This window comes from Cibotium barometz, chromosome 29, assembly GCF_041138505.1.
Source record: "Cibotium barometz isolate CiBa-2024 chromosome 29, ASM4113850v1, whole genome shotgun sequence".
NCBI classification, from domain to species: Eukaryota; Viridiplantae; Streptophyta; class Polypodiopsida; order Cyatheales; family Cibotiaceae; genus Cibotium; species Cibotium barometz.
In genome coordinates this window covers 48,793,807-48,818,132 of record NC_141074.1, presented here as the reverse complement: position 1 = coordinate 48,818,132, position 24,326 = coordinate 48,793,807, and the positions used below count along the sequence as shown (strand labels likewise).

Sequence of the window (24,326 nt, the reverse complement as noted above, 5' to 3'; positions counted from 1 at the left end):
TGTAATATTATGCATTCGGTGTGAGAATGAGTGGAGTGTTTATTATAAATACCATGTGTATGATTTATAAATACATTGATATGGGTTTTAGTACTAAATATATATAGAATGGGTAATGAGTTACAAAATAAGAGTGGGCCTTATGTCTACATGGAATGGTAATTCTAGTAAAACAAGATGCATAACACATGCTAAGCTTGTGGAGACGTGTGGAGAGCATGTGGAGGAGTGTGGAAGTATGCATAATAGAGAATAATCCTTTTAGAAGTCCTATGTGGACTAAGGAGACTTTGGATATGTGTAATTGAGGGGCCTTTATGTGGGATCAATGTGGGATTGAGCTTATCTTCCAAGTCAATAAATATTTGAACTAAGAAATCAAGAGGATACATGTCAAAAATAGCCAAGAATGATAAGTGATAGTGACATTCGTGCTTAGGCAATCCAAAGTTGAATCTTCTTCTACCTCTTAACATAATTCTTTAGAAGAGGGTGAGAAATCTCCTTTACAAGGAGCCCTCTTTCTCACTTGTAAGCATATAATTGTAGATATTGAGGTACATTAGAAATATTAAGGCATAGAGTTTCCCTAAATGTTAGAGCTACCCTCGCTCTTATAGCCTACTCTTGTAGCTTATTGCTTCCTACTTGATGTGGCTTGAGTGAGAGAGTGATTGAGCTAGAGTGGAGTGGAGAGTGATTTGAGCTTTGTAGTTTAACCATTTCCATTGGAAGTGTTGGTTGCCATCATACATGATTGAGAATAGAAAAAGGGTTCAAACAAGAGGAATTGAGAGGAGAGGATTGAGAATAGAGGAAGGGTTCAAACAAGAGGGATTGACACTCCTCTTAGCCTCTTTTACCTCTCCTAATATGACTTCCACAATCCAAGACAAGAGGTTTGTAACTATCCTATTATTCCTTACATGAGGGCAAGAAGGTTCTTAACATGATGACAAATGGTGTCGCTACTACCAGCAGGTAAAACCATCTTCTTCTCAAAAATCTTCTATTTTTTCCACTTTTATATCCTTGGATTACAAATCATTGGTTTAACGTTACGAAAATATGTTCTAGAGTAGGGTATTTAGTGGATTAAAGTGTTAATATGTGTGATTTGTGTGTATGTGAGCGGATTTGTATGTATGTGAGCAGAAATGTGTTCTAGAGTAGAGTATTAAGTGGATTAGAGTGTTAATATGTGTGATTTATGTATATGTGAGAGGAAATGTGTTCTATAGTATTGAGTGATTAGAGTGTTAATATGTGTGATTTGTGTGTAGTATATTGGGGTCTGAGTCAGACTGCTATGTGGAGAGGGCCGAAGATGTCTCAAAATGTCAATTTTAGGGCTACGTAATTGAGCACCATCAAAGGAGGTATTTTCAACTTGAAAGGTGTAATTGGAAGTGCTAATGAATGTCTTGGATCGTTGTTGTAAGCTCAAGCTTTATAGGTAGAAGTGAGCATTCATAATTCATGTGGAAGGGCTTCTCAAAATTGTTATTTTGGGCACTTAGCTTCCACTGTTCTGGCTAATGAAGGAATTTTTGAGTGATTCAAAAAGCATAGTTGTAGTACTCTTCGGTATGCTTCATACAAAGATGAGATATATGGTGGGTCTGATTTGTGGAAGTAAAGATAATGGAAGAGCTAATGGAAGGCTTCAATGTGCATATTATTTGACTCAAGAGTGTAATGGAAGAGCTAATGGAAGGCTTCAATGTGCATATTATTTGACTCAAGAGTGTTCATGATTGAAGGTAGATCTTGATCTTATTTGAAGGGGAGGTAAAAACCCATTTCGTGTCTCAATGTTTCGTCCAAATCTTCCCATTTAACCCGATCAACCCTTCCAACCCTCCCCTACCTTGTATGTGAATCTTATAGCGAGTCAAGAAATTTTCCATCATCAACAACACATCGTTTTCTCTTTGGTGTTGAGAGATTAAGGGAAATCTTGCAATCACCTTAACCCCTTATCCTTCCTATATTTAATTATCCTTCCTATACTTGAATATGAAGTTACATGGATGTGTATGTATTGATCTTGTTGTGAACCTTAATCTAGAAGAAAGGAAGAGATGTGTTGTTAGTTATCCTCTATGCATTAATTACCTCTTATGACCAATATGCATGGCAAACCCTTTACTTGAGAGGATTCTTCGGGCTGGTGACTCCGATGGGAGAGCATGCATTGGAGAGGCCACGATGGTTGCTACTGGCAATGATGGATCAAGCCGAGCTAGCATGCTGCCTTCTCTCCAAGTCAGGCGCACGGCTTGCAGTGGGAGTATTCTAGCGAGGGTAGGGGCTCGAGGTTAGGCCCATTGGAGGCTTTGAAGGGTCAAAGGGCCTCACAAGAATCCGAATGCCTGGAGTGGGATCATAACAGGCAACAATCTCAAGAAAGGGGGGCGGTGATGGGTTCCATGATCACCTCCTGTGGCCTACTAAACTAGCACGCTTGATGCTGTCACTCTACTCTAGAAGTTCGATGTTGGTTTTGACTTGGATCGACGGTCTGCTAATCTCCTGCATCAGGATCCTTAGGGGTTGGGACCTGGTGCTCTCAGTCCTGGGAGTCGGCCCTCCCCCCCTGACAAGGAGCTGACCTTGGGGGGGGGGGGTGGAGGGCCTAAAATTCAAGGGTGTCTTATAATTTCAATTGACATGTATCTTTTATCACTCCTTTTCATATGACGTAAAATTTTTAAATGACAGCCTTCAAATGACAAGCATTGTTTTAAAATGAAAGGCTTTTTTTTTCAATAAAACTACCATAATATATTGGCAATATTCAAAGTCGCAAACAACAAAATTATCACATTGATTAAAACAAAGTCCAAGTATTATCTTAAATTTTCATGCATATGGAAAAAAAATTGAATAGCAAAGTAGATAGGATTCAAGCCTACCTATGATAGGAGAGATGATGTAAGTGGCCTCGAATAAGAACATCTCCAAGATCGCAATCTCCAACATTGTTGGAGATGGTGAGGACCTGTCCCTTTACCACATAAAGATAGAGAGTAGGGGAGTTGAACCCCTTCACCACATGGAGTGGCTACACCAAGCTCTCTTTGGGAGAAGGGGAGTTGGTTCTCTTCACCATAACCATGGAAGAGAACCGACTCCCCCCCTCCCACACTAGAAAGTTAGTACAAAGTAGACAAAAAATCAAACAAAATATAAATATTTAAATTTTGTGATTTAAGATAAAACTTAGGTTTAAACTCTTACCAAGCACCTTGAAACTCGTGATACTAAACTAGTCATCATACACATGAATGAGTGAGCTTAGAAAAAAGTACCAACAACAACACAAGGACCATATGTACATGTTTAAAAGTACTTCCCTTCACAAACACCACATGTACATGTTTAAAAGTACTTCCCTTCACAAACACCACATGTACATGTTTAAAAGTACTTCCCTTCACAAACACCACATGTATATACTTCCCTTGCTTCATCACCATAAGATAGCCAATACATATGTTAAACATCATGCAATGTTGCAATATATTTTGCTTCACTACCAAAGGATTACCAATGCAATCATATGCATGTGCTACGCATACTAGTGGGTTGAAATTTCCCCAAAAAATATATACATATATTATGCATGTTCATTTTCTGAAATGTGACAAAATACTTGTTGCCCAACCATCAACTTTTCCCAAAACCAGCAATCAACTCCTTCCCAAATGAATCTTTTCCAAAATGCAACCTACAACCTGTATAGCCCAACCACCCATGACTTTTTCCCAAAATAAAACCTTTGTCCAAATGCAACCTGCAAGCTATACAATCCAACAATGGGAAAAAAGCATGCATCACTGTAATGACATTGCCCGCCTATCTTTGCTTTCCAACCAAGTACTAAAGACATTATTCCAATGAATTTGACATGCTTCACTTGCATTAAGTGTGATAACAACATCAAGGCATCAAGGGTTTCTAAGGACAAACCACATCTCAAGTTATTTTTAATAGCATTTTGATGAGAGAAGCCCCGTTCACATGATGTTGTGCTGGCCGGAACAACAATGCTTGCTTGCCATAAGTGCATCAACCCTGGATATGTATCCCACCATGTTTTTGTATTGCTGCAAGTTTCCCAAGAATCATACATACCCCTGTTTCTAGCCACTCTATATAGCATACCCACAAAATCCTCTCGTTCACCAAGACACCTTTTGATGTTGATGATTGGACTATCAACATTCAGCTTATTGATAAGCCTTTCCAACCATTTTGTGGTCCTTTTTCCACTATCAATTGGATCCGGAGGATATGTGGAAGGATTAAATAGCTTAATTGAGTTGAAGACTCCAAGGTCAAGAAACCTATTATTTAAAGCATCCAACATATTTTGTACGTATGCTTTTCCAATAGAGATGGATTTAACAAGAGAACCCACTTTTCTTTCAACATCCTCAGGCAACACATTCAAATTAAGCGTTGTCTCCTCATCTTCGCTACCACTTGATGCTCAAGTTCTTTTCTTTTTCCTAGCTTGTTTTGGGATTGTGATAAACTTTAATGCATGTGTATGAGTATGCCCATTACAATCAGCATATTTTAGACTCTCTTCCTTTGACATGTCTAGAAACTTAGAAAGATGCTTTGAGCCCACACCAAAATTAGCATCAGAAGTTATATATCTCATTGTTAACTTCTCAAATGTCAAATCCAAATATACACCAATCATTGTGACATCAATGTTCTCTCTTTGAAACTCCACATTCAACTTATTCAGCTCAATAAGAACATCAGCTAGCAAATGGATTATAAATTGCACTTGAAAGATCGTAGCATAGGCATACCACTTCTTCTCATGCATTCTCCATTGCTCCAAAATAGCAGGCATTGAAGAAACCAACCTCTCCATAACTTGCTCTCTAGACAACCATCGAATGGTATGAATCTACAACGCTTTCAAATCCATAACGTGAAAATCATGCATCAATTTTTGCAGCTCAACAAGCCTATTTGTTGACTTCCCCAACCATGCATACACCTTGTTTGCTACCTTCTCAACAAAGGCAAACACATGAGGATTTGACACAAACCATCTTTTGCTGCGAGTGCATGCCTATGTGCAATACAATGCACACCCATGATTCGTGGAGTTGATGCTTGGAATCGTGCCACCACACCAGTCTTATGACCTGTGCATGTTGAAGCACCATCCGTTGCAATCCGTTGCAACTGCAACAAGTTTATTCATGTCTAAATTGGTCTCTATCATAAATGCTTGGACACCATTGTAGATTGCCTCACCAGACCCATTGTCTACAGGAAGTAGACCCATAAACTTACAAGTAGGTTGTCCTTTGCCACCACCATTCAAATACATTGCATAGATGATCAAATGCTTCTCCATGGTTTGATCCGTACTTTCATCAATCAAGATTGAAAAAAAAGGACTCTCACAAATTTCAGCACACAACCCCTTTCTAATGTAATCCCTCATGGCTATCAAGAATTCCCTTCCAGAAACAGGATTAGTATAAGCACCATACTCATCGGATACTGGTATATTGGGAGTACCAAGATCCCTTTGGAGCTTACATTGAACCAGATATTTTTCCAATGAAATATCATTGCATGCACAAAAATGGACCAATTTCATGCAAGTTACAATCCTTAACTGTTCAGAATGTACTATAGTTTCAATACCCTCATCTATTGGTCCTTTTCCACCAATCTTTATCTTCGCACCGATGAGCACTTGCTGCCATTTTATGATCAGCTGATTTTGCATGCTCATTTAATGCTGAAAGCTGAATGCTTTGGGACCCTCCCTCTGTAAACGTAATGACTTTGCCCATATCTTGACACCATGTACATTTGATCCTATCCTCATTACATGGGGACTTGCACAAGTATGCCCACCAAGGATGAAGAAGATTCCATTGATTTCTCCACCTTCTTTTGGGCTTGCTTGAAGACTCCGAAGCAATCGGAGCATCATTTGAAGAGCTCTCACTCTCATTTCTTGCATTGACATCGACCACTTTGGACATAAATGAGGCTATTGAGGGCTGGGATTTACTCTTTTTACATCTCCCCCTATGAGCCATTACCATAGACCGACCCTCCATATCTAAATTGGCTGCCAAATACATTAGCGTCATGAAGAAAGACTCAATATCAAATCAAGCTCAATACTTTTACAATGCATCCCCATCCTCCCAAGCAAACAACTTTAAGCTAAGGCTTTAAATATGTTAGGTAGGGATAGATGTGTAACAGCAGTAAACAAAGTTACCAAACTGAATCGCCTACAAATTACAATATTACAAGAATGCATTATACAGTTATTTTGAGTTTGCGAAGATTCACATTCTGCCCACGCTCAATCATCAAGTTAGTCAAATGTATCACCATGGAGCAGAGAAAACTACACAAATTCAAGTTAACCCAATATAATACCTAACTACCATATCATGCACCATCATGTCATTCATTGGTCTCTCCTACAAAAACCATGTGACTGAATCTCCATACATACATATATATATATATATATATATATATATATATATATAAGGTTAAAAAAATAAAAAGTAAATTTTTTAGACCAGCATTTCAAATGACACATTATTTCACAATGACATGCAATTTCTAAGCTATTGCATGTTTTTTGACGTGAAAAAAGAAGAAGCTATTACAGGTTAAAAGAAGAAGCTATTACAGGTAAAAAGGCCCTTGATAGGCAAAACACCTGTCAATTTCAGGCCCGAGGGGGGGGGGGGGACTAGGGGTGCCCGGTGTGGACAAGCCCATCTGCCGCGACGGTAAATGAAGCATTGGGTAGGGTAGTCCCGAGTACTTCACTCTCTCTAAAATAGGAGCTTCATGGAGGCAAGGAAGCAATATGACATGATGAAGAACTGACTCTAGAGACGCTATGTAGATATGAAGTGAGGGCATCCCTACTGTCTGGGCTAGAACTAAAGTGCCAGCCATCACTCCCGATAACACCACCTATCATTGGGAGGAGAGGAAGGTATTCCTTCCTAAGACTAGAAAATAGACTAACAAGAAAGCTAGAGGGTTTGAGACGTTGGATCAAAGCCGTGGCCCGGCCATGAATAGTGCGACGGGGCTTAGTTTCATGAGTATGTCCAATGTTGTAGAGGCAAATCAAACTTGACATGGTAGAGGATGAATATCAGTGATCTTTTTAGGCTCACTGATTATGCTTGCCTATAAAAGATCCATGAGTTGTCCACGCACCGAGCGGCTATCCACAATCTTACAAACCAACATAGAGGCCTCTAGGGAGGCCTCTAGGGAGGCAATGAAGCGAGGAGCTAGAGGCCCGCTTTTGAGAAGGAAAGGCAAGGAAAAATGGCCTCGATCAGGAATGAAGGAGTGGAAGTATTGCCATCATGGAGTCCTCCTGGAAGAGAGAAGCCTAGAAGATGCTGAAACTTGCCATAGGAAAAACTATTCGAAAGCTATGCACACCTAACAAATTTCCCCCCAAAAATGGGTTAGCTTAAAGATAAAGTGAAGTTTATTAAGATATTCAAAGATTTCAATTAAGGTGTAGAAATCACCCTTTACTTACACAAATTGGTGATAGGAATGAGTTTTATGATTGGCCTTACCATCAAAGATTACAAGATTTCAATTAAGGTGTAGAAATCACCCTTTAATTACACAAATTTATGATAGGAATAAGTTTTATGATTCACCTTACCATCCATGATTACAAGGATTTGGAGACATTATGGGCCCAAATTTTGAATTCAAATAGTCTTCACGTAGTCACTCAATCAAAAGCAAGTCTTGACAAATTACAAATCAACAGCTTCTCAACAATCACTAAATTGGAATCGGTTCTCATGTTTAGCAAGGTGGTAAATCCTCAGGGGGTGGTGGCAAGATTTGATCTTTTTCTTGGCCATTCTTAACTATGAATGCCATGGTCATGCCCCAAGATGTGTGCAAGTCAATATGACAATGCAAAAACCATACACCTGCACACATTATAAAAAGTAATCAAGAAGCCAACCTACCTTTCAATGTTAAATAAAATAAAATGCATACTATTTTAAGTATGAAATTCATACTTCTTGGACCTTGCCACACTTAGTGGGTATAGCTCACTGTTTGTTGCTAACATCTCTAGAGGGTGGCTTGTGTCCTTTCAAATATCACACTACATCTCACTCTTGCATCTCCATGGAAGTGGGGGGTTTTCCCTCTCTGCATGGCACAATGCTCATCTCATTAGTGGGGGGTGTCTAGAATCCCCACTAGGTATTTCATAACCCTACATGTGCATTCACAAACTAGGGGTATTCGTCAGATGTGGTTTCACAACCTTTGTACTACATACATTAGGAATCTATTTATGCCTAAATTGCGTAGATAGTTCTTTTTGGGGGTGTACCCTTATTTTATGTGATGTATATAGGTATATGCGAGAAAGCAGGTTTTGAAGAAGAGTGGAATCCCTAGGGAGGTGTCCAACCAAGATAAACCATTTTCTATCTTCTCACGGCAATGATACAATGTGTGTGAAGAGCTTTAAGGTGTGAAATTACCCATCCACCCATCTATGCCTGCCTAGAGCACTGAGACAATGAGTCTCTCCCATCGAGAGTCCTTGCCTACTCACAAAGTTTATTTTCACATGGGACCTCTCATACTAGAGCACTAAGATAATCAATCTCTCCATCCAAGTCCTTGCCCACTCACAAAGTTTATTCACACGTGTCCTCTAATATTGCGATAGAACTTTATTTTCACACGTGTGCTCTCATATTGTGATGGTATGGTATCACACCGCCAGAAAGAGCACTAAGATAATCAATCTCTCATATTGTGATGGTATGGTATCACACCGCCACAAAGAGCACTAAGATAATCAATCCAAGTCCTGGCCTATTCACAAAGTTTATTCACACGTGTCCTCTAATATTGTGAAGCCAAAGATTATTTTCACACGTGTACGCTGATACTGTGATAGATAGATATGCTATACTTGCACCGCTCATGGCTTTTTGAAAATGCAACCTCTTCTCTCTCACTCACACCCCCACACACACACACACAGAGAGAGAGTGAGAGAAACCTGGGTTTGTTGTTGTGAAACGGACGGCAGCCCAGCCACCAGAGGGAACGGCGACTGTGTTTCTAGAGGGGGGATCTCTGAGGTTGAAGTCATCAGGATCGGAGCTTGCGTTGTAGTTGCCAAACCCGGTTCCCACGATGTAGAAGTTCTGGCCATGCAAATGAATGGGGTGGCTCTCGAAGCCCAAGGACGCAGTATCCTGGAACACAATCTGCACGCTCTGCCCAAATTCCAGAACCTTCACCTTTGTGCCCAACACGGACACCGGAATGTCCGTTGAATCAATGCCTGTATAGTTGAACTCGTAAGGTGGCACTTCCGGAAAGTTGGGGTCATACACTCCGCTTATATTGTTGTAAAAGGCCTGTGGCACATCCAGCACTTCTTGTCAAATAACATAATTTTATATTTGTTCAAAATACTTCTATTGTAGATCCTAAGTCTTAAAAGAGCTCTTAGCAATTATTATTCACATAATTCTTTAGCTGTGTTTTTTCTGGTGCTTTTTTTTTCTTTTCACTTCGTATATTAAAAAAGGAAATTGATCTGCTGTTAAAGCAAGATTGTCAGTCAACGTGGAAAGGATGGATATTTCTAAACTTCTTCTTCATAATTGGACAGTCATTTTGGTTGACCTTCTCAAACATATGTAATTGGGGGGTTTTGTTGCTTCGTAATTGTCTGGTATCTCTTTTTTGGGTTTACTCTTGGGCTTTGATTTTGGGTTTATACTTTTTGTACATATAGATTTCGTTAAAAAAAAAAACACTTAGCTAAGGCTTGAAAAAGTGGAGTGCTTGTTATCCACTTACACTTAAAAACATCTCTAGAGTCAAATGGTTTACTTCACATTTCCAAGATTTAGCTAGTAATAGTAAGTCTCTATATATGTTAAGAGTCTCTGTGACTTCAGCTTCTAAGTAGTACTGGAGTAGCTGAAGTCTGAGGAAACCATACAGCATCATGATACAATTGCTACAAATGTTTTTTCCTTTAGAAGAATCCTAATTTGTCTAGGCATGATGAATAAGAAATTTGCAAGTCAAAATGCATTCTCAATTCCTAACTTAGATTAATATTTTGTTTTTGGCATTAAGGGACTAATCAAAGATAAAGATAAGTGCTTGTTTTGGAGAATAACTCCAAAATCGAGACATAGTGTTCTGATTTGTCGTGCATACCTGTAATACAGAGATGGTAGGTGGTTGAAATGTTTGATTATTGATACTCGCAGAGATGCCATAGCCAGGGTAAGGGGGTGACAAGCAAGTGGAGCAAGGTTGCAAGGCATAGCTAACGGTGAAGAAGAGGTCATAATCAAGCTTCATAGGAACATTGTAGTAGTAGTAGCCTTTAGAGTAGTATTGGCCTTTGAGGGATTGGGTGAAGTTGGCAACATAGGAAGTGTCATCATAGGAGGGAAAGGGAGGGAGGGATAACAGGGGGAATGAAATGTTGGAGGGTAGAGATGAGTTGTAGGTGAGGATGGCGGTTGCAGGGATGGAAGGGAAGGGCACGTTTGTGATGTTGGCTGGCGAGAACACCGAGATTGCAATGTAGTAGTTTCCTATTGGCTGATCTGCTGTTATTAGGACGTTGGTTGTCTGCCCCGGTGCCAACACCACCACGTCTGTGGCCAATGCTTGTGTGTACTCTGCATCCGCCTCCACAACACTTAGCGTGTGACCCGCCACTGCAAAGTAGAATTGGAAGTTGAGGGCCGCGTTCACTAGACGCAGTAAGTAGGTCTCCCCTTGCACAACGTCGAATACTTGGGTCACTGCACACACACATGTACACACATACCATCAAATACTTAATATATGAAAACGTTTTGAAAACGTTTTGATTCAGGGAGACTGATTAATGCTTCGTTTTTATCCATGATCAAGATCTCAATCTTTGCAACTCCTACTCCACTCTGCATGCTTCCTTCTCTTTCGTTCAATCGACCTTAAAGTTAGCTCTGCCCTTCTCGACGCACAGAGAATAGGCGGGTGGCTTGGTAAGGTGTACCTCCTTGCTGTTGAAAGGTTATCTGCTTTTCTGTCTCCTCTAACCAGTTTTGCAAGGGGAGAAGGTACGAAACTAGCCCTTGTGGTGGCGTCCCAGATAGGGTGACGGAGGCCTCTCCCCGTGGGCTGGAGCCCTTCATCTTCCTTGTTCGGCATTCTCTTTTGTATTTCCTCCTTGCGGGATCGTTTCAGGTCTGCTTTTATAGTAGGGTAATTCAGACCGTTAGCCAATAGGAGGCTGCATCGCATGTGCCGACACGTGTAGTCACATGCGACTACACGTTTTGGCCATTTTCTCTTGCCACGTGTCCACTGCATGATGGACACGTGGCCCATGTATCTCGGATTCTCCCTTTCTAATTAAACCTGCCCTTTTTTTGAAAAAAAGATCTCAATCTTTGAGGGGAGGGGCGACCAAGGACCACCAACTCAAATGCATTGCCCTCATAGGGCAGGCCAGGAAGCCAACCATTCCTGACACACTAACTAAAGAGTTGGAAAACAATATCTCCAAAGAGGAGATTGGTAAGGCCATAGACTGCCTAAAGGTGAGGAAAAGCCTGGGTGTTGATGGCATGCCCGCTGAATTCTACAAGGCTTTCAAGGATATCTTGTTGTCTCCCTTATTGGCAGTGTGGCAAGAGTCTGTCTCTTTTGGGGCGTTGCCTGTCATCTCCAAGGATGTGATGCTTATTTAAAGTGCTCTATTTGTTGTAACTGCTTCCTCTAACTTCTTAATATAAGCTGCCTTTATTTGAAAAAAAAAGATCTCAATCTTTGCAAATCCAAGATATTGATAATCCATGTGCATTGGTGAAAGGCTACGTACCATGCTCCGAGCAGTTATAAAGCGCCCCTGGTTGCCCATTTATAGTCAAGGCATCTGAGATGTTGTAACCTCTACCTTCCAGCAAGGCCTCTCTGATGACATCTTCTACATTTGCATTCCACCACTCTCCTGTAAGGGCAAAAATACAGAGTCAACTTGTATCAATGTTCATGTTTCTCATTTATCTAGTTAGGATGATCCACCACCTTGTATCAATGTTCATGTTTCTCATTTATCTAGTTAGGATGATCCACCACCAAACATAAGCAATATCTTGCTTCCATTAGTGTGTGTATTATAGATGCATTCTTAGCTTATTTCAACAATTATATGATAAATCTTGAATGATCAATTCAATAATCTACATTTCCCTTATACTTGGAGAGACCCTTATCTTGATGGTTGACTTGTTTCTTTTATAGAAAATATTTATTTGTTTGCAAATGGAGCGCACCTAAGATGAGTGTGTATTCATGGTGGGGCTTGACGAATGGGTAGCGCGTTCTGTGGCGTGGGCGGATGACGATGGCTCCATGGACGGTGGCCCGGAGCCAGCTGATGTGGGCGTGCCAAAAGAGGGTCCCTCTCTGGTCCACAATCTGAAACCGTGCCACGTAGGACTGGCCCGTTTGAATGGGGCACTGCGTTATGTACGCGGGCCCGTCCGCCCAGGCGGACAACACTTGGCGGACTCCATGCCTGCATGAAATGCAGTTAATTTGCTTCGTAAGCAGCAGCACAGAGCGATTGAAACAACACAGACGCGCACGTGCGCTCGCGCGCGGCCACACGCACGAGAAAATTAGTACCAGTGAATGGTCATGTTGTAGGACACCAAGTTTGTCACGTTCACAATCACGTGATCTCCTTCCCTCACGCGCAGAGTCGGCCCTGGAAACATGCCATTCACCGCCACCAAGGATTTTGTGTGACAAAGGCGGGACACGTTCAGGTAATCAATCTGTTGATGAGCAATCAGCCAGCATTAGTGCATTAGCTTAGCTTTTAATTAACGGAAATTAAACGGCATCTAACAGGAGATAATGCTATGCATCCATTGCAAACCATGTTAATCAACTTCAAATGCAAATTAAACTGCAACTAACATGAGATAATTAATCAACCTCAAATGCAAATTTAACTGCATCTAACATGAGATAATCAATCAACTTCAAGCTCAAATTTAACTGCATCTAACATAAGACCATGTTATGGGAATCCTTACAACAAAATCTAACCGACGGTGTGTTGCCTGTGTAGTGGGCAATTGTGATGCCCATAACACAAAACAAACCAAAACAAGCCCTGAGTGGATCATGGTGAGAATTGCAAATGCACATTAACAGATGAGTAGATGATGATCGGGTGTGCTTGCTTAAGCGTAAGGTGCGTTGCTTAAGAGGAAGGTGTGCTTGCTTAAGAGGGCTTTTATGTTGTTGAGAGAGTGAGGTGTGCTTGATTAAGAGAGCTTTTCTGCTGTTAAGAGAGGTAGAAACGTGTAACGCCGAAGAGATGCCTTTGCTCCCTTTTCCAAAGGCTCACGTTTTTCAAGCTATGTAGACTGAGAGCACAAAGGGAAAATGTTAAACAAGATGGTTGATTCCAAGGCGAAGTGAGAACGAGTGAACAAGACTTGCATTTTTCACTGTATACCTTTAAAAAAGTGTAGCCTCCAGTACAGTGTACCTCTTTTAATTGGAATAGACATTAGAGTTAAAAAGTTAGAAGAGTAGCCATTAAAAAGTTAAAGCTCCCATTAAAAATACTCTATTACCTTATTAAAAAGGCAAGTAAAAATCTTTGGGAAGCTTGAACTTTTGTTTTGCCCTATTTAAAAATGAAATGGATTTTTCATTTTATAAATATTGGCTTTAGGTAGATTTCATCATTGCACTTGTGACAAAGTCGGTGTTTGATGTTACTCACACCACTAGCTAAGCATCTAATACATCACACACACAGTGTACACACACATGTATATATATATATATGCACATTGCATTGCAAATAGTATGTAAACAAAGGAACCATTATGGTGGTGTGTGTGCCACGTAGGTCTTGGTGTCTCTCACGCAAAACTCCATCAAAATATATTAAAAGAGTGCAACACAGTCTCTTTGCATCTTTGAAGTGTTCAAGGCATGTAGATGATGATTGCTTATGAATGAAGAAACTCCACAAGTGACACAGTGCGATGGGCCTTATTGGAATGGTGCAATGGTGCCATACTCTGCTTCTTCCCTCACTTTTTAGGAATAAATTATGAAAAGCTATAGCAATGCTTATAGGCTGCAAGACAATGATATTCTGTTTGTCAAAAAAGATATATTGTCTCATGATTGTCATGGACCTCTAATCCCAATGTATTTGTGCTAGTAACTACAAATGTGTCATGTCATTAACGTGAATGAATGGTGCAATGGTGCCATATTGTGCTTCTTCTCTCACTTTATAAGAATAAATTATGAAAAGCTATAGCAATGCTTATAGGTTGCAAGACAACGATATTTTGTTTGTCAAAAAAGATGTCTCTCACGATTGTCATGGACCTATGATCCCGATGTATTAACTAGGAACTACTACAAATGTGTCATGTTTTATTACAGTGAAAATGTCCCATTTGACAATCAATTTAAAATGAAGTGAGTGTGCGTAATGCATCACCAAGCATCATTAGGGTGTAGTGAGTGTGCATAGTGAGTTTAAAATGTTGTCTTACGAAGTGAGTGTGCATAGTGCATCACTATGCATCAGTAGGGTGTATTGAGACATCCTTACAAAAGGGATGTCTCTTTCACCCTTATAGTCTAACTTGAGAGCACTCATTCCAACATTTTATTGGACAATATCATATACAATAGATAGCTTCCCCAAATCTACCCCCTTTTAAAATTTGTAAAGTAGACTCTTTACTAGAATAGTTCTCAACCAACCATAGCCTTTATTTTTAGAAGACAAAATGATTTCTCAACATGTCAATGCATGATTTGATACAAATCATACAATGTGTTTTATGCCTATTACAATTCTAAAAAACTAGAAGAACTCCTAGAAAGTGGCAAGAATTATTCGAAGACGTACCACAATGTTTGAAAGTTAGGACAGCCTAGAACTATTAGACTTTGAATAACTCCTTATTCTCTAGGATTTAACACCTGTCTATGTAGGCTCTAATGAAGGGGAATCATATTTCTGGTCTCGAGGTGGATTCAAATGAAAAAATTGCACAACCACATCAATAGGTTCAAGTGTGCCATCATAGGGGTAGCTTTCCAGACTTCTGTTGAATGCTTTCTTTCCCATGCACTATTTGGATCCCTAGTTTACCATTCCTTGGAGAGATTTTAGATCCATGGTGGTGAGTCACTTCTGTTGAATGCTTTCTTTCCCATGCACTATTTGGATCCCTAGTTTACCATTCCTTGGAGAGATTTTAGATCCATGGTGGTGAGTCACTTCAAGTTTCATAACAATGTATTTCACATAGGATTAGAGTTGGTGCAATTGATAGCAGTGGTGGGGAAGCCTGCTTTGCAAAGCTACTCTGATCTCAATGTAAGAGAATGATACATTAACCCCTCTGTCCATGTTTTCCAAGTATACTTGCTTGGTAGAGACACTAGTCAGTGTGTTTTGAACTACTTCAAATATGTCAACCACTCTTTCTTGTTACTGGCAATAGAGGGTAGAATTCCTTCTAGAGACTTTACTAGAACTTGTTTGATAATCCATAAGTCTTTGTTGTTTATATTGTACACACTGGTTGCCTGTTTGTCATCCATTTAGCACAGAGTTGGTCCACCATCCCATAGATCTTGAGCCCTTATTGTTCATCCTTTTAGTAGTAGAGAGTTCCAATTCAGCCAATGGTGTGGCAAGTTTGTGTGTCCACCAAAGTCCAAGATGAAAGAACGAGTTGCCTGTTGTTCTTGCCTCTTGTACGCTCTTCCCATCTGACCAGACCCATTATTCTCTTCCATACTCCACATAGAAAGTTAAAGAATTGATAATTTAGTAATTCAATGTGTCATGTGAGAATACTTTGTTTACCTAGCTCAACCTTGACCGCACCTAACATATGTTTCCTCCACGATTTGCCTCACCATATTGAACTAGCTCTCTTCCCAACTCAAGAATTTAGGTAGCAATGTGCTCACCCTTTCCCTAGCATAAATAGGAAAGAAAAAAATATCAAGGCCACCCTAATCTTTTGGCATGCACACTTTTTTCCAAGCTAGCTAGGTTGTTGAACATATATGGTCCTTCCTTTATGATTTCTCCACAAGAAGTTTCTGGTAGGAGAAATTATTTCATTCCAATGGAATTTCTTGAGGTTAATCAGAGGGCATAATAACATAATATAAGCATTGAGAACAAATTTTACAATAGCCACTCTATCATGGAATGAAACTAGTAACCCTTCCCATTTTTTATCTTCCTTAGGGCTCCCTCTATGGCTGAGTCAATTATCCCTTTGTTGGACACCCCAAAGAGGGGCCCCCAAATGTCTCACTATGTTTCCTTTGTTTATTACTTGATACCCCCACCTATGGATATCAAAATCTTCATCCATTGTAAGGCTGATAATCCTAGACTTGTGGATATTGTAGTTGGACCTAGATGCTTTAGCAAAACATTGGATTATGCTTAAAGCTTTCCTAACATTATCATCGTTAGAATGCAAGAACATTAGGAGAAAGCACTGCACTATCAACTCGTCCCCCCATTTAAGTTTTAACCCATAGATCATTCCTTTTCTAGTGAAATTCTCAGGTGTATCGGAGGGTAGCCAATGCAAACAATAAAGGAGCCAACGTGCATCCTTGCCTCATAGATCTACATATCCTAAGCCCTCCCCCACAAGATGTCCATTTAACACTAATTGTGATTGAACCCTAAAACTAAGAGAAAAAACCACAATATCCATTATTTCCCTGAACCCCATTCTTTCCATTACCCTAGCAAATGAAAGACCAATGAATCCTATCATAGGACTTCTCTAGGTCTAGTTGCATCAGAATGCATTTCTGTTTACAGTTCCTTTCCTATTAGAGCAAAATATATATTGTCGTATATTGATCTCTCTCTAATGTACCCATACCATATTTTGGATTCCATACCCTGAATCTATGTGTGTGTTGCTACATTGATCTCCACTCCAACAATTAGTATTAGAGTAGGTTCTCTTGGCTCTCACCCCCTTGTCATCTTCTCCTCGCGTTGCTCTTCTCTCAGATTGAGCTATCCTCTTAGGTGGAGAAGGTACACCATATAGTATAATGTTAACTATGTTAACAACATTTTTTCGTGTTTCGGAGCATTTCGGGGTGCATTCGCACATATGCTAAAAGGTTTCTTCAAGCATCTCGGGGAGTATCAGTTCAAACTGTTTTTGTTTGATTTTGGGTATTCTTCAGAATAGAAGCAACATTTGGTGTACAAAAAGGGCTATCATCATCTCCGACATCGCATCTTCAACATCGCATCTTCAACATTGCATCTTCAAGCTCACAGCGTCAACATTATCATCATTTTTTGCATTCCTGTGCTAAGTATCATTCTGCACTCTACATTTTTTGCATTCCTGCTAAGTATCATTCTACACTCTACAATTTTCATACACTTTGCATTCAGTGGACATTGATAGTACCTGCAGGTAGTTAGGATATTTCCATTTTCAATAGTGATCTACTAGCAACCATATTGGTTACATTCAGTGAGCATTGATAATAACTATAGGTTTCCATTGTCATTAGTGATCTACTGGCAATGCAACCATATTGGTTGCATTCAGTGGGCATTGACAATACCTGTGCATTCTATGTGCCAGAGATTAGTTATTTGCAGAATGAATGGCACAATGATGTATTTGGTATGCTTTCCACTGAGGATAAGGTTGATAGGACCAACTACCTATTGTGGTCCTATATGATGCTCCATGTATTGGTCTCACAAAAGGGCTTTGGAATATTTTTATTGGCTTTGAGGCACACCCTGTCTCTTGCCACTAGCATAACAACAACATAGTACATGTACTTTGAATGGTGATACAAGTTTTGATGTAAACGTGGCATCTGCCTCCACATCTCCCATAACAGACCAAGCTAGGTGGAATGGTAGGGATGCATGAGCACATGCATTAGTGGCACTTAGTGAAAAGTAGTATTATTCCTCACATTTTCTTATGTAAACTGTGAAGCATTCTTGGGATACAATTGTTGTGCTTTACCAGGTGTGTAATGAGGAACAAGTGGCCTACTTGCTATGCAATTATGCGAGCATATGAAAGAGAGAGATTTAAAGGATAAGTTTCTCACAAGAATTAAAGATCTCAAGGAGCAGCTTTGGCATGATGAGGCCTATCTAGACATTTCTTTGGTGTCTACTATTCTCACAGCCCTACTGGACTCATACCAAGGTTTTACATCTACACTTTGGCTCATGATGAAGGGTAACCCCAATGCCCTTCCTTTTGATGAGTTGGTTTGCAGTGCTCTTACAAGAAGAGAAATCTCGACAAAACCGATCTAGTATGCATGTAGGAGATCAATCATTTGTTGCTACCAAATAAAGGTAAAGCCTTTTCTTAGGGTGGCTATAAGAGCCAAGGTAGAATCAGCCGAGTCTTCTAGAAAGGATGCCAAGAAGGGGGGTGATAGGTCTAAGAAGAAAGGAAAATACTACTATCAGGAAACCATGTCATTACATCAATGAATACATAAAAAAGTTAGAGAAGGAGAAGAAGAAAGAGTCAGGCATGGCTATGGCTGATGCATCACCAAGTGCTGAAAAAGAAGGAGTCAGCAAACTATGCATAAGATGATTGGGAATTCATTGTGCACTATAGTTATGATTCTTTTGTCCATGATGTAGGCATGTTAGTAACAAATCAGGATGTTGGTACTTTGATAGTGGTGCTAGCAAGCACATTACTTAGCATGATTTATTTTCCTCACTTAAGTTTGCTCCTCAAGGGAGGAACAACCACATGTGCAAACAACTTCTTGTATCCAATAAAAGGAGTTAGTAAGGTTGTTCTTATTACTTTAAATGGTGGGACAATCACTCTCGCAAAAGCCTTATTTGTGCTAGGCATAAAAAAGAACTTGTTGTCAATCCCTGCCATTGCTAGGGCATGCCTAGTGGTCAGATTTCTTGATGATAGGTGTACAATTTATGACTCGAGTGATGGAGACATCACTGTAGTATATTCGGTACTCTAAGTCATGGATTTATAGGTTGGACAGGTATGAGAGATTAGCACATAATGCTTATTTAGTTACTACCACGCACATGCTATAAGTGATGCGGAGCTATGGCATGCCCACTTTGGTAATTTGAATTTTTGTAGTTTGTGTTGTGGACGCAAACCCCCTTCAAAATACATCCAACAAGAAGATTACTTGGAGAATTGCAATTGTCGTCGTGTGACGATCTTTGTTTCTCTAAGCTCCACAACTCCTTGAGAAGCAATTCCACTGTGCCTCCCATGAGCATTGTCACACCACTGCGTTGCACTGCGTGTACTCGTCCCTTCTCTCACCTCACTTCACACACACAAACTCACTAGCATGGATTAGAGAGAGATACGCAAGAGCAAGACTCTATTGCACAATGGGAGAGTCCTTTGTATTATGAGAGATATTCACTTATATAAATGGCCATAATTGCTCACACTCACTTAAATTGTGGCCGGTCGGGCACTTTAGGCTCATAAGAGGCCTAATGCTATACAATGACTACTCTCATAATATATCCATGAAGTACATTACTTGGGTCTATTGAGATGTCAAGCTCAACATGAGTTGACACTCACAAGACGCCTGCATGACTGTTCGACATTTAGATCACTGGCGGGTTTGGTAGCTGGCACCGACATATCTTTGCCAGAGATTCTACAGTTGGACTACACCGACTAGTCCACTTCTATCCACTCCTCTTAGTGTGTTTACATTATGGACTGCTTATACATACTCTATTTTGTGTGTTAGTCACTTTATCTTCTTTGTGTAGACTTTTTTTTGTTGTGTGAAGAAGAAGAAGAATTTTTAGCCTCTCACCTTGTGTTGCAAGAGCTCAAGCTCTCTTCTCCCCTACATCTTTTTGTGGTATCAGATCCTGGTTTATGCTAAGGACTGAGCGGCAAGCAAGAGAAGAAAAGGAAGTGGTACGAGGGTAAGAGCTTCATCTACTCTTTCCCCTTTATGTTGGCTACAACACCCTTGTCGGGAACTCCTCGGGAGGCACCTAATGAACTCTGATTGAGGAGCTTTCTTCGTGGGAGGAGAGCTACAAGGAAACTATATTGTCTGTTAGACAAGTTTGTTGGACAAGGTTTTTCGAGCCAAAAACGCGTTTTGGGCGCGTCTGGACCTCTATTTTTCAGTTCGTAAACATTCACGGGGCCATTGCGGGTAAGTTTCGATTCTCTGTAGAACTCTGTTTTTGGAACTGCAAGAAGGGTGATTGGTTGTGCAGACATTGTGTGTAGTGCAAAGAAGTCTCAAAGTTGCCATTGGGTGTATGTATGCAAATTGAGGTCACTGGTTGTGACAGTTTGGGTGTAGTATAGTACCGCTACAATACGACAATTTGTGCAGGTCAAGCAAGAGTGCTGTTGTTGGTAAATTTTTGTTGCAGAAAAGATGTCGAATGATGGAATAGACCAGATTGTTGCAGAGAAGCTTGACAAGAACAACTTCCATGCTTGGAGGTTTAGATTGACAAATTTCCTGATGGGAAAAGGTTACTGGGACTACATTAAAGGTGAACATGCAGCTTGTCCATTGGTCTGGGGATGATAGGGTGCAGAACTCTTGTGAATTACCATAAATTCTTGAAGCAAAAACTCTATGACCTCATTCACAAAGTGCACACCTTGATCACTAACGATCTCAATAGGTAAGCCATAGCGTGTAAACACGTACTCATACAAGAACTTGGTTGTGGTTCTGGCATCATTTTTAACTGTAGCCTTTGCCTCTACCCATTTGGTCAAATAGTCAGTTGCGACTATAATATATTCGGCATGCGTGTGAGACGAGCTGGAGGTTTAATGGGACCGACAAAATCAATACCCCATTTTGCAAAAGCACGTGTGCTTAACATAGGCCGCAATGGCATATTGTCCTTAGTGATGGGAGGTTTGGTCCTTTGACAATCGTCACAACGTTTTACATATTCTTCGGCATTCATTTGTAAGGTTGGCCCCACCAAAGCCCAGACCACCTAATCAACTTAGCTGCATGTGCATGAGTCAAGATTTTCAAGTAGTCAGCTTCACATACACACATGCGTAAGTTGCCATCCTTGCCCCTCTTGTAGAGTTGGTTCTCTATCAACATATAGTTTGCCGCTTCAACTTCAATAGCACGCTTTCGATGTTTAGCAATTTTTTGATCAGTATGACCATACTGAAGATAGTCCACAATATACTTACTCCAACTTGGTGTAGTTGAAATTTGGAATAATGTGACATTATGAATTGGCTGTTGAATTTGACATGAAGTACAGTTATTTACGAACAAATTTTCAGCATCCGCATGCATGGTAGGCCACCATTGCCCATCCTGAGATATACGTCGCACACAAGTAGTAGCTAATGCATGGATTCCACCGATACCCGCATGTGCCCATTCCAAGATCTCCTCATATTGGTTAGGGTTAGGTATAAGCCACAACACTCCATCATTACCCTGACGATATAATCTCCCTGAGATTAACTTGAATGGTCGCCATAGGTTCACATTAGGACCCGCTAGTTGTATCTGCCCACTTGTCAAAATTTCTAAGATGGATTCAGACCATTTAGGAGCTGTCTCTACAAGGAAAAGTGTTGAATCTAACATATCATCATCCACACCCACAGGAGCTTCGCCAGAGGTGATTCGAGACAAATGATCTGCCCTAAGATGAGTTGTTCCTTTTTGGACTGCCACTTCAAAATCAAACTCAAGAAGGATGATAAACCACCTCACAATCCTTTTGGTTGCACAAGGCTTATTCACCAAATATAGCAATGCTTGATGGTCCACAAAAAATATGAATTTGTTTGCCAAAAGGTAATGGCGAAACTTTTTCACTACATATATCATGGACAAACCTTCTCTTTCTGTTGTGGTATAATTCTTCTCAGCATTGTTCAACTGTCGACTAGCATATGAGAATGGGAAATCCTTATTATGTTCTCCCGATTGAGCCAAAATACATCCAATTGCAAAGTTTGAAGCATCAATATGGACATGAAAGATTTGGTTCCAATCTGGTGCCCATAAGATGGGTGCAGTCACTAATGCTTGCTTCAACTTTTCAAAGGATTCCTCACACTCATCAGTCCAATTAAACTTTACAAGAAGAGCATATAATGGTCTGGCTAGGACAGCGTACATGTAGATGAATCGACGATAATAGCCACAATGTCCCATGAATGTTTGTATCCCTTTAGGGTTGATAGGTCGAGGTAATGAGACAATGACATCAATTTTATCCATATCTGTTGAAATCCCATTGCGAGAAACAATATGGCCCAAAATTTTCCCTTGTCTTACCATGAATTTGCACTTGTCAGGATTCAAGCATATACGATAAAGTTGACACTTTTGAAACACAAGTCTGAGGTGTTCTATATGATCATCACGCTCTTGTGAGTGAACACATAAATCATCCATGAAGATCTCAAGAAATTGCCTAAGGTACTCCTTGCATACATGACTCATTAACCGCTGAAAGGTTGCTGGTGCATTTGTTAGACCAAATGGCATAACATGATAGGCAAAGATGCCATCTTCAGTAGTAGCAAAGGCTGTCTTGTGTTGATCCTTTGGATCAATTGACACTTGATTGTAACCGGAGAATCCATCCAAGAAACTATATGCCTTTTTCCCTGCAACTCGTTCTAGAACATGATCCGTGATTGGAAGTGGGTAATGATCACGTACAGAAGCTGCATTTACCTTCTTGAGGTTTACACATACTCGAAGTTTTCCATTTTTCTTGGGCACCACTACAATAGGAGAGACCCATTCAGTGTGTTCAATCTCATAGATAAATTATGCCTCTCTAAGAGCTTGTCTATTTCTTCTTTTATCTTTTGTGCAAAATTCTCATTGTAAGTATAAGGACGTTGCTTGGAAGGCTTTGCATCCTCTCGCAATGGAATTGTATGCTGACATATGCTTGGATTAACTCCTTTGAGGTCTTTATAACTCCAAGCAAAAACATCGCGATACTCCTTTATTGTTTGAATTAATAACTTCTCCTCATCTATGGACAAGTCTGTGGCAATCCACACATAGCGAGGCTCTTCTCCTGGCTTAGCGATATCAATCTTTTTTGCATCTTCTGGACCATCATATGAAACCCCTGGCATGCTTGGCTTTTGTCGCATGGGCTGTTGAAGAACAATCTTCCGATCTTGAAGAGTGTACTGTGTGAAGTTGGGGGGAACATTGAGACCTTGTTCTTGTCCACTTGAGTCTTCACTCATTGGAAGTGAGGTGGTGGTCGAGAGTGTTCATTCTTAAACTCCTTTTTTTTTGTATTCTCTCACGTCGTTCCCTCTCATCTTGTTTACGGATTCTCTTATGGCTCTTACAGCATTTACGTTTAGGTCGGCTTCGAGGGATCTCTACTTGAACCTACCTTCCTCTCAAGAGCAGGCGTGCCTTTCCTAACTCTTCCTCAGGGATTATCACATCATTATCAAAATCAGAGTCCCATCCATCTTCCTTATCAGCATCATTAGCATTCGAGAAATCCTCCATTGAGACTTCCTCTACATGCAGTGCTGTTGTGGACGCATCCCCATAGTACAAAACATCTAGAAGATCACGTGGTTGTACCATTCGTATAGGAATAATGTCATATCCATCTAAGTCACAAAATTGAATTGGCTTAGGTAAAGCACATGTCGATAATGTTGCAAGGACATGACTCCATTCTAGTGGATCAATTAAGTGCTCAGGGAAGGGTTGTGGAATGTATGCCTCATCTGATACACTTCGATTACCCTTAAGTCTCTCAGTGTGTAAATCCCTACATGAGGCTCCACACATACTCAGATCTTCTCGCCCATCTGACAATGTAACTCTTGAGCCCTCAGATGAAGCAGAATCAAACTCATCTATTGGAGACCTTGTTACATCACGATAGGAGTGATTCTTTAGGTTGACCCTTGTGATGACAGAATCATGTCGGAGGTACAAATAATTGTATCCCCAATCTTGAATCATTTGAAATTGTCGCATGAATGGTCTACCCAATATCACTTCATAGTTTGGATGTTTTCCAAAATCCACTACTGCAAAGGTGTGCTCATATTCAATCCCACATGTGGTGACTAATATGTTCTCAAGTAGCCTAAGGGGATGTTCTCAAGCAGCCC

At 40.3% G+C, this 24,326-nt stretch overlaps 1 protein-coding gene across 1 annotated transcript; it reads right to left on the bottom strand.

The window, feature by feature from the left end:
• Window positions 1-7,685: 7,685 nt before the first annotated feature.
• Window positions 7,686-13,550, bottom strand: LOC147622291 (laccase-11-like). The gene is made up of 7 exons (XM_086823390.1): window positions 13,170-13,550; window positions 12,754-12,905; window positions 12,399-12,643; window positions 11,945-12,073; window positions 10,282-10,880; window positions 9,101-9,464; window positions 7,686-8,000 (listed from the first exon to the last, which is right to left on the bottom strand). Exons 1-7 carry the CDS (start codon window positions 13,260-13,262, stop codon window positions 7,870-7,872), a joined length of 1,713 nt encoding a protein of 570 aa, XP_086679516.1. The 5' UTR covers window positions 13,263-13,550; the 3' UTR covers window positions 7,686-7,869.
• Between the last annotated feature and the right edge of the window lie 10,776 nt (window positions 13,551-24,326).

What these genes read in the sequence shown, in the direction of transcription:
- LOC147622291 (XM_086823390.1), bottom strand. Translation starts at nt 13,262, where the DNA reads ATGATCCACTCAGGGCTTGTTTTGGTTTGTTTTGTGTTATGGGCATCA. An exon ending in ACCGTCGGTTAGATTTTGTT is followed by an intron (nt 12,906 to 13,169) that starts GTAAGGATTCCC and finishes GCTCATCAACAG; the next exon opens with ATTGATTACCTGAACGTGTC. An exon ending in TTATAACTGCTCGGAGCATG is followed by an intron (nt 10,881 to 11,944) that starts GTACGTAGCCTT and finishes GTGTGTGTGCAG; the next exon opens with TGACCCAAGTATTCGACGTT.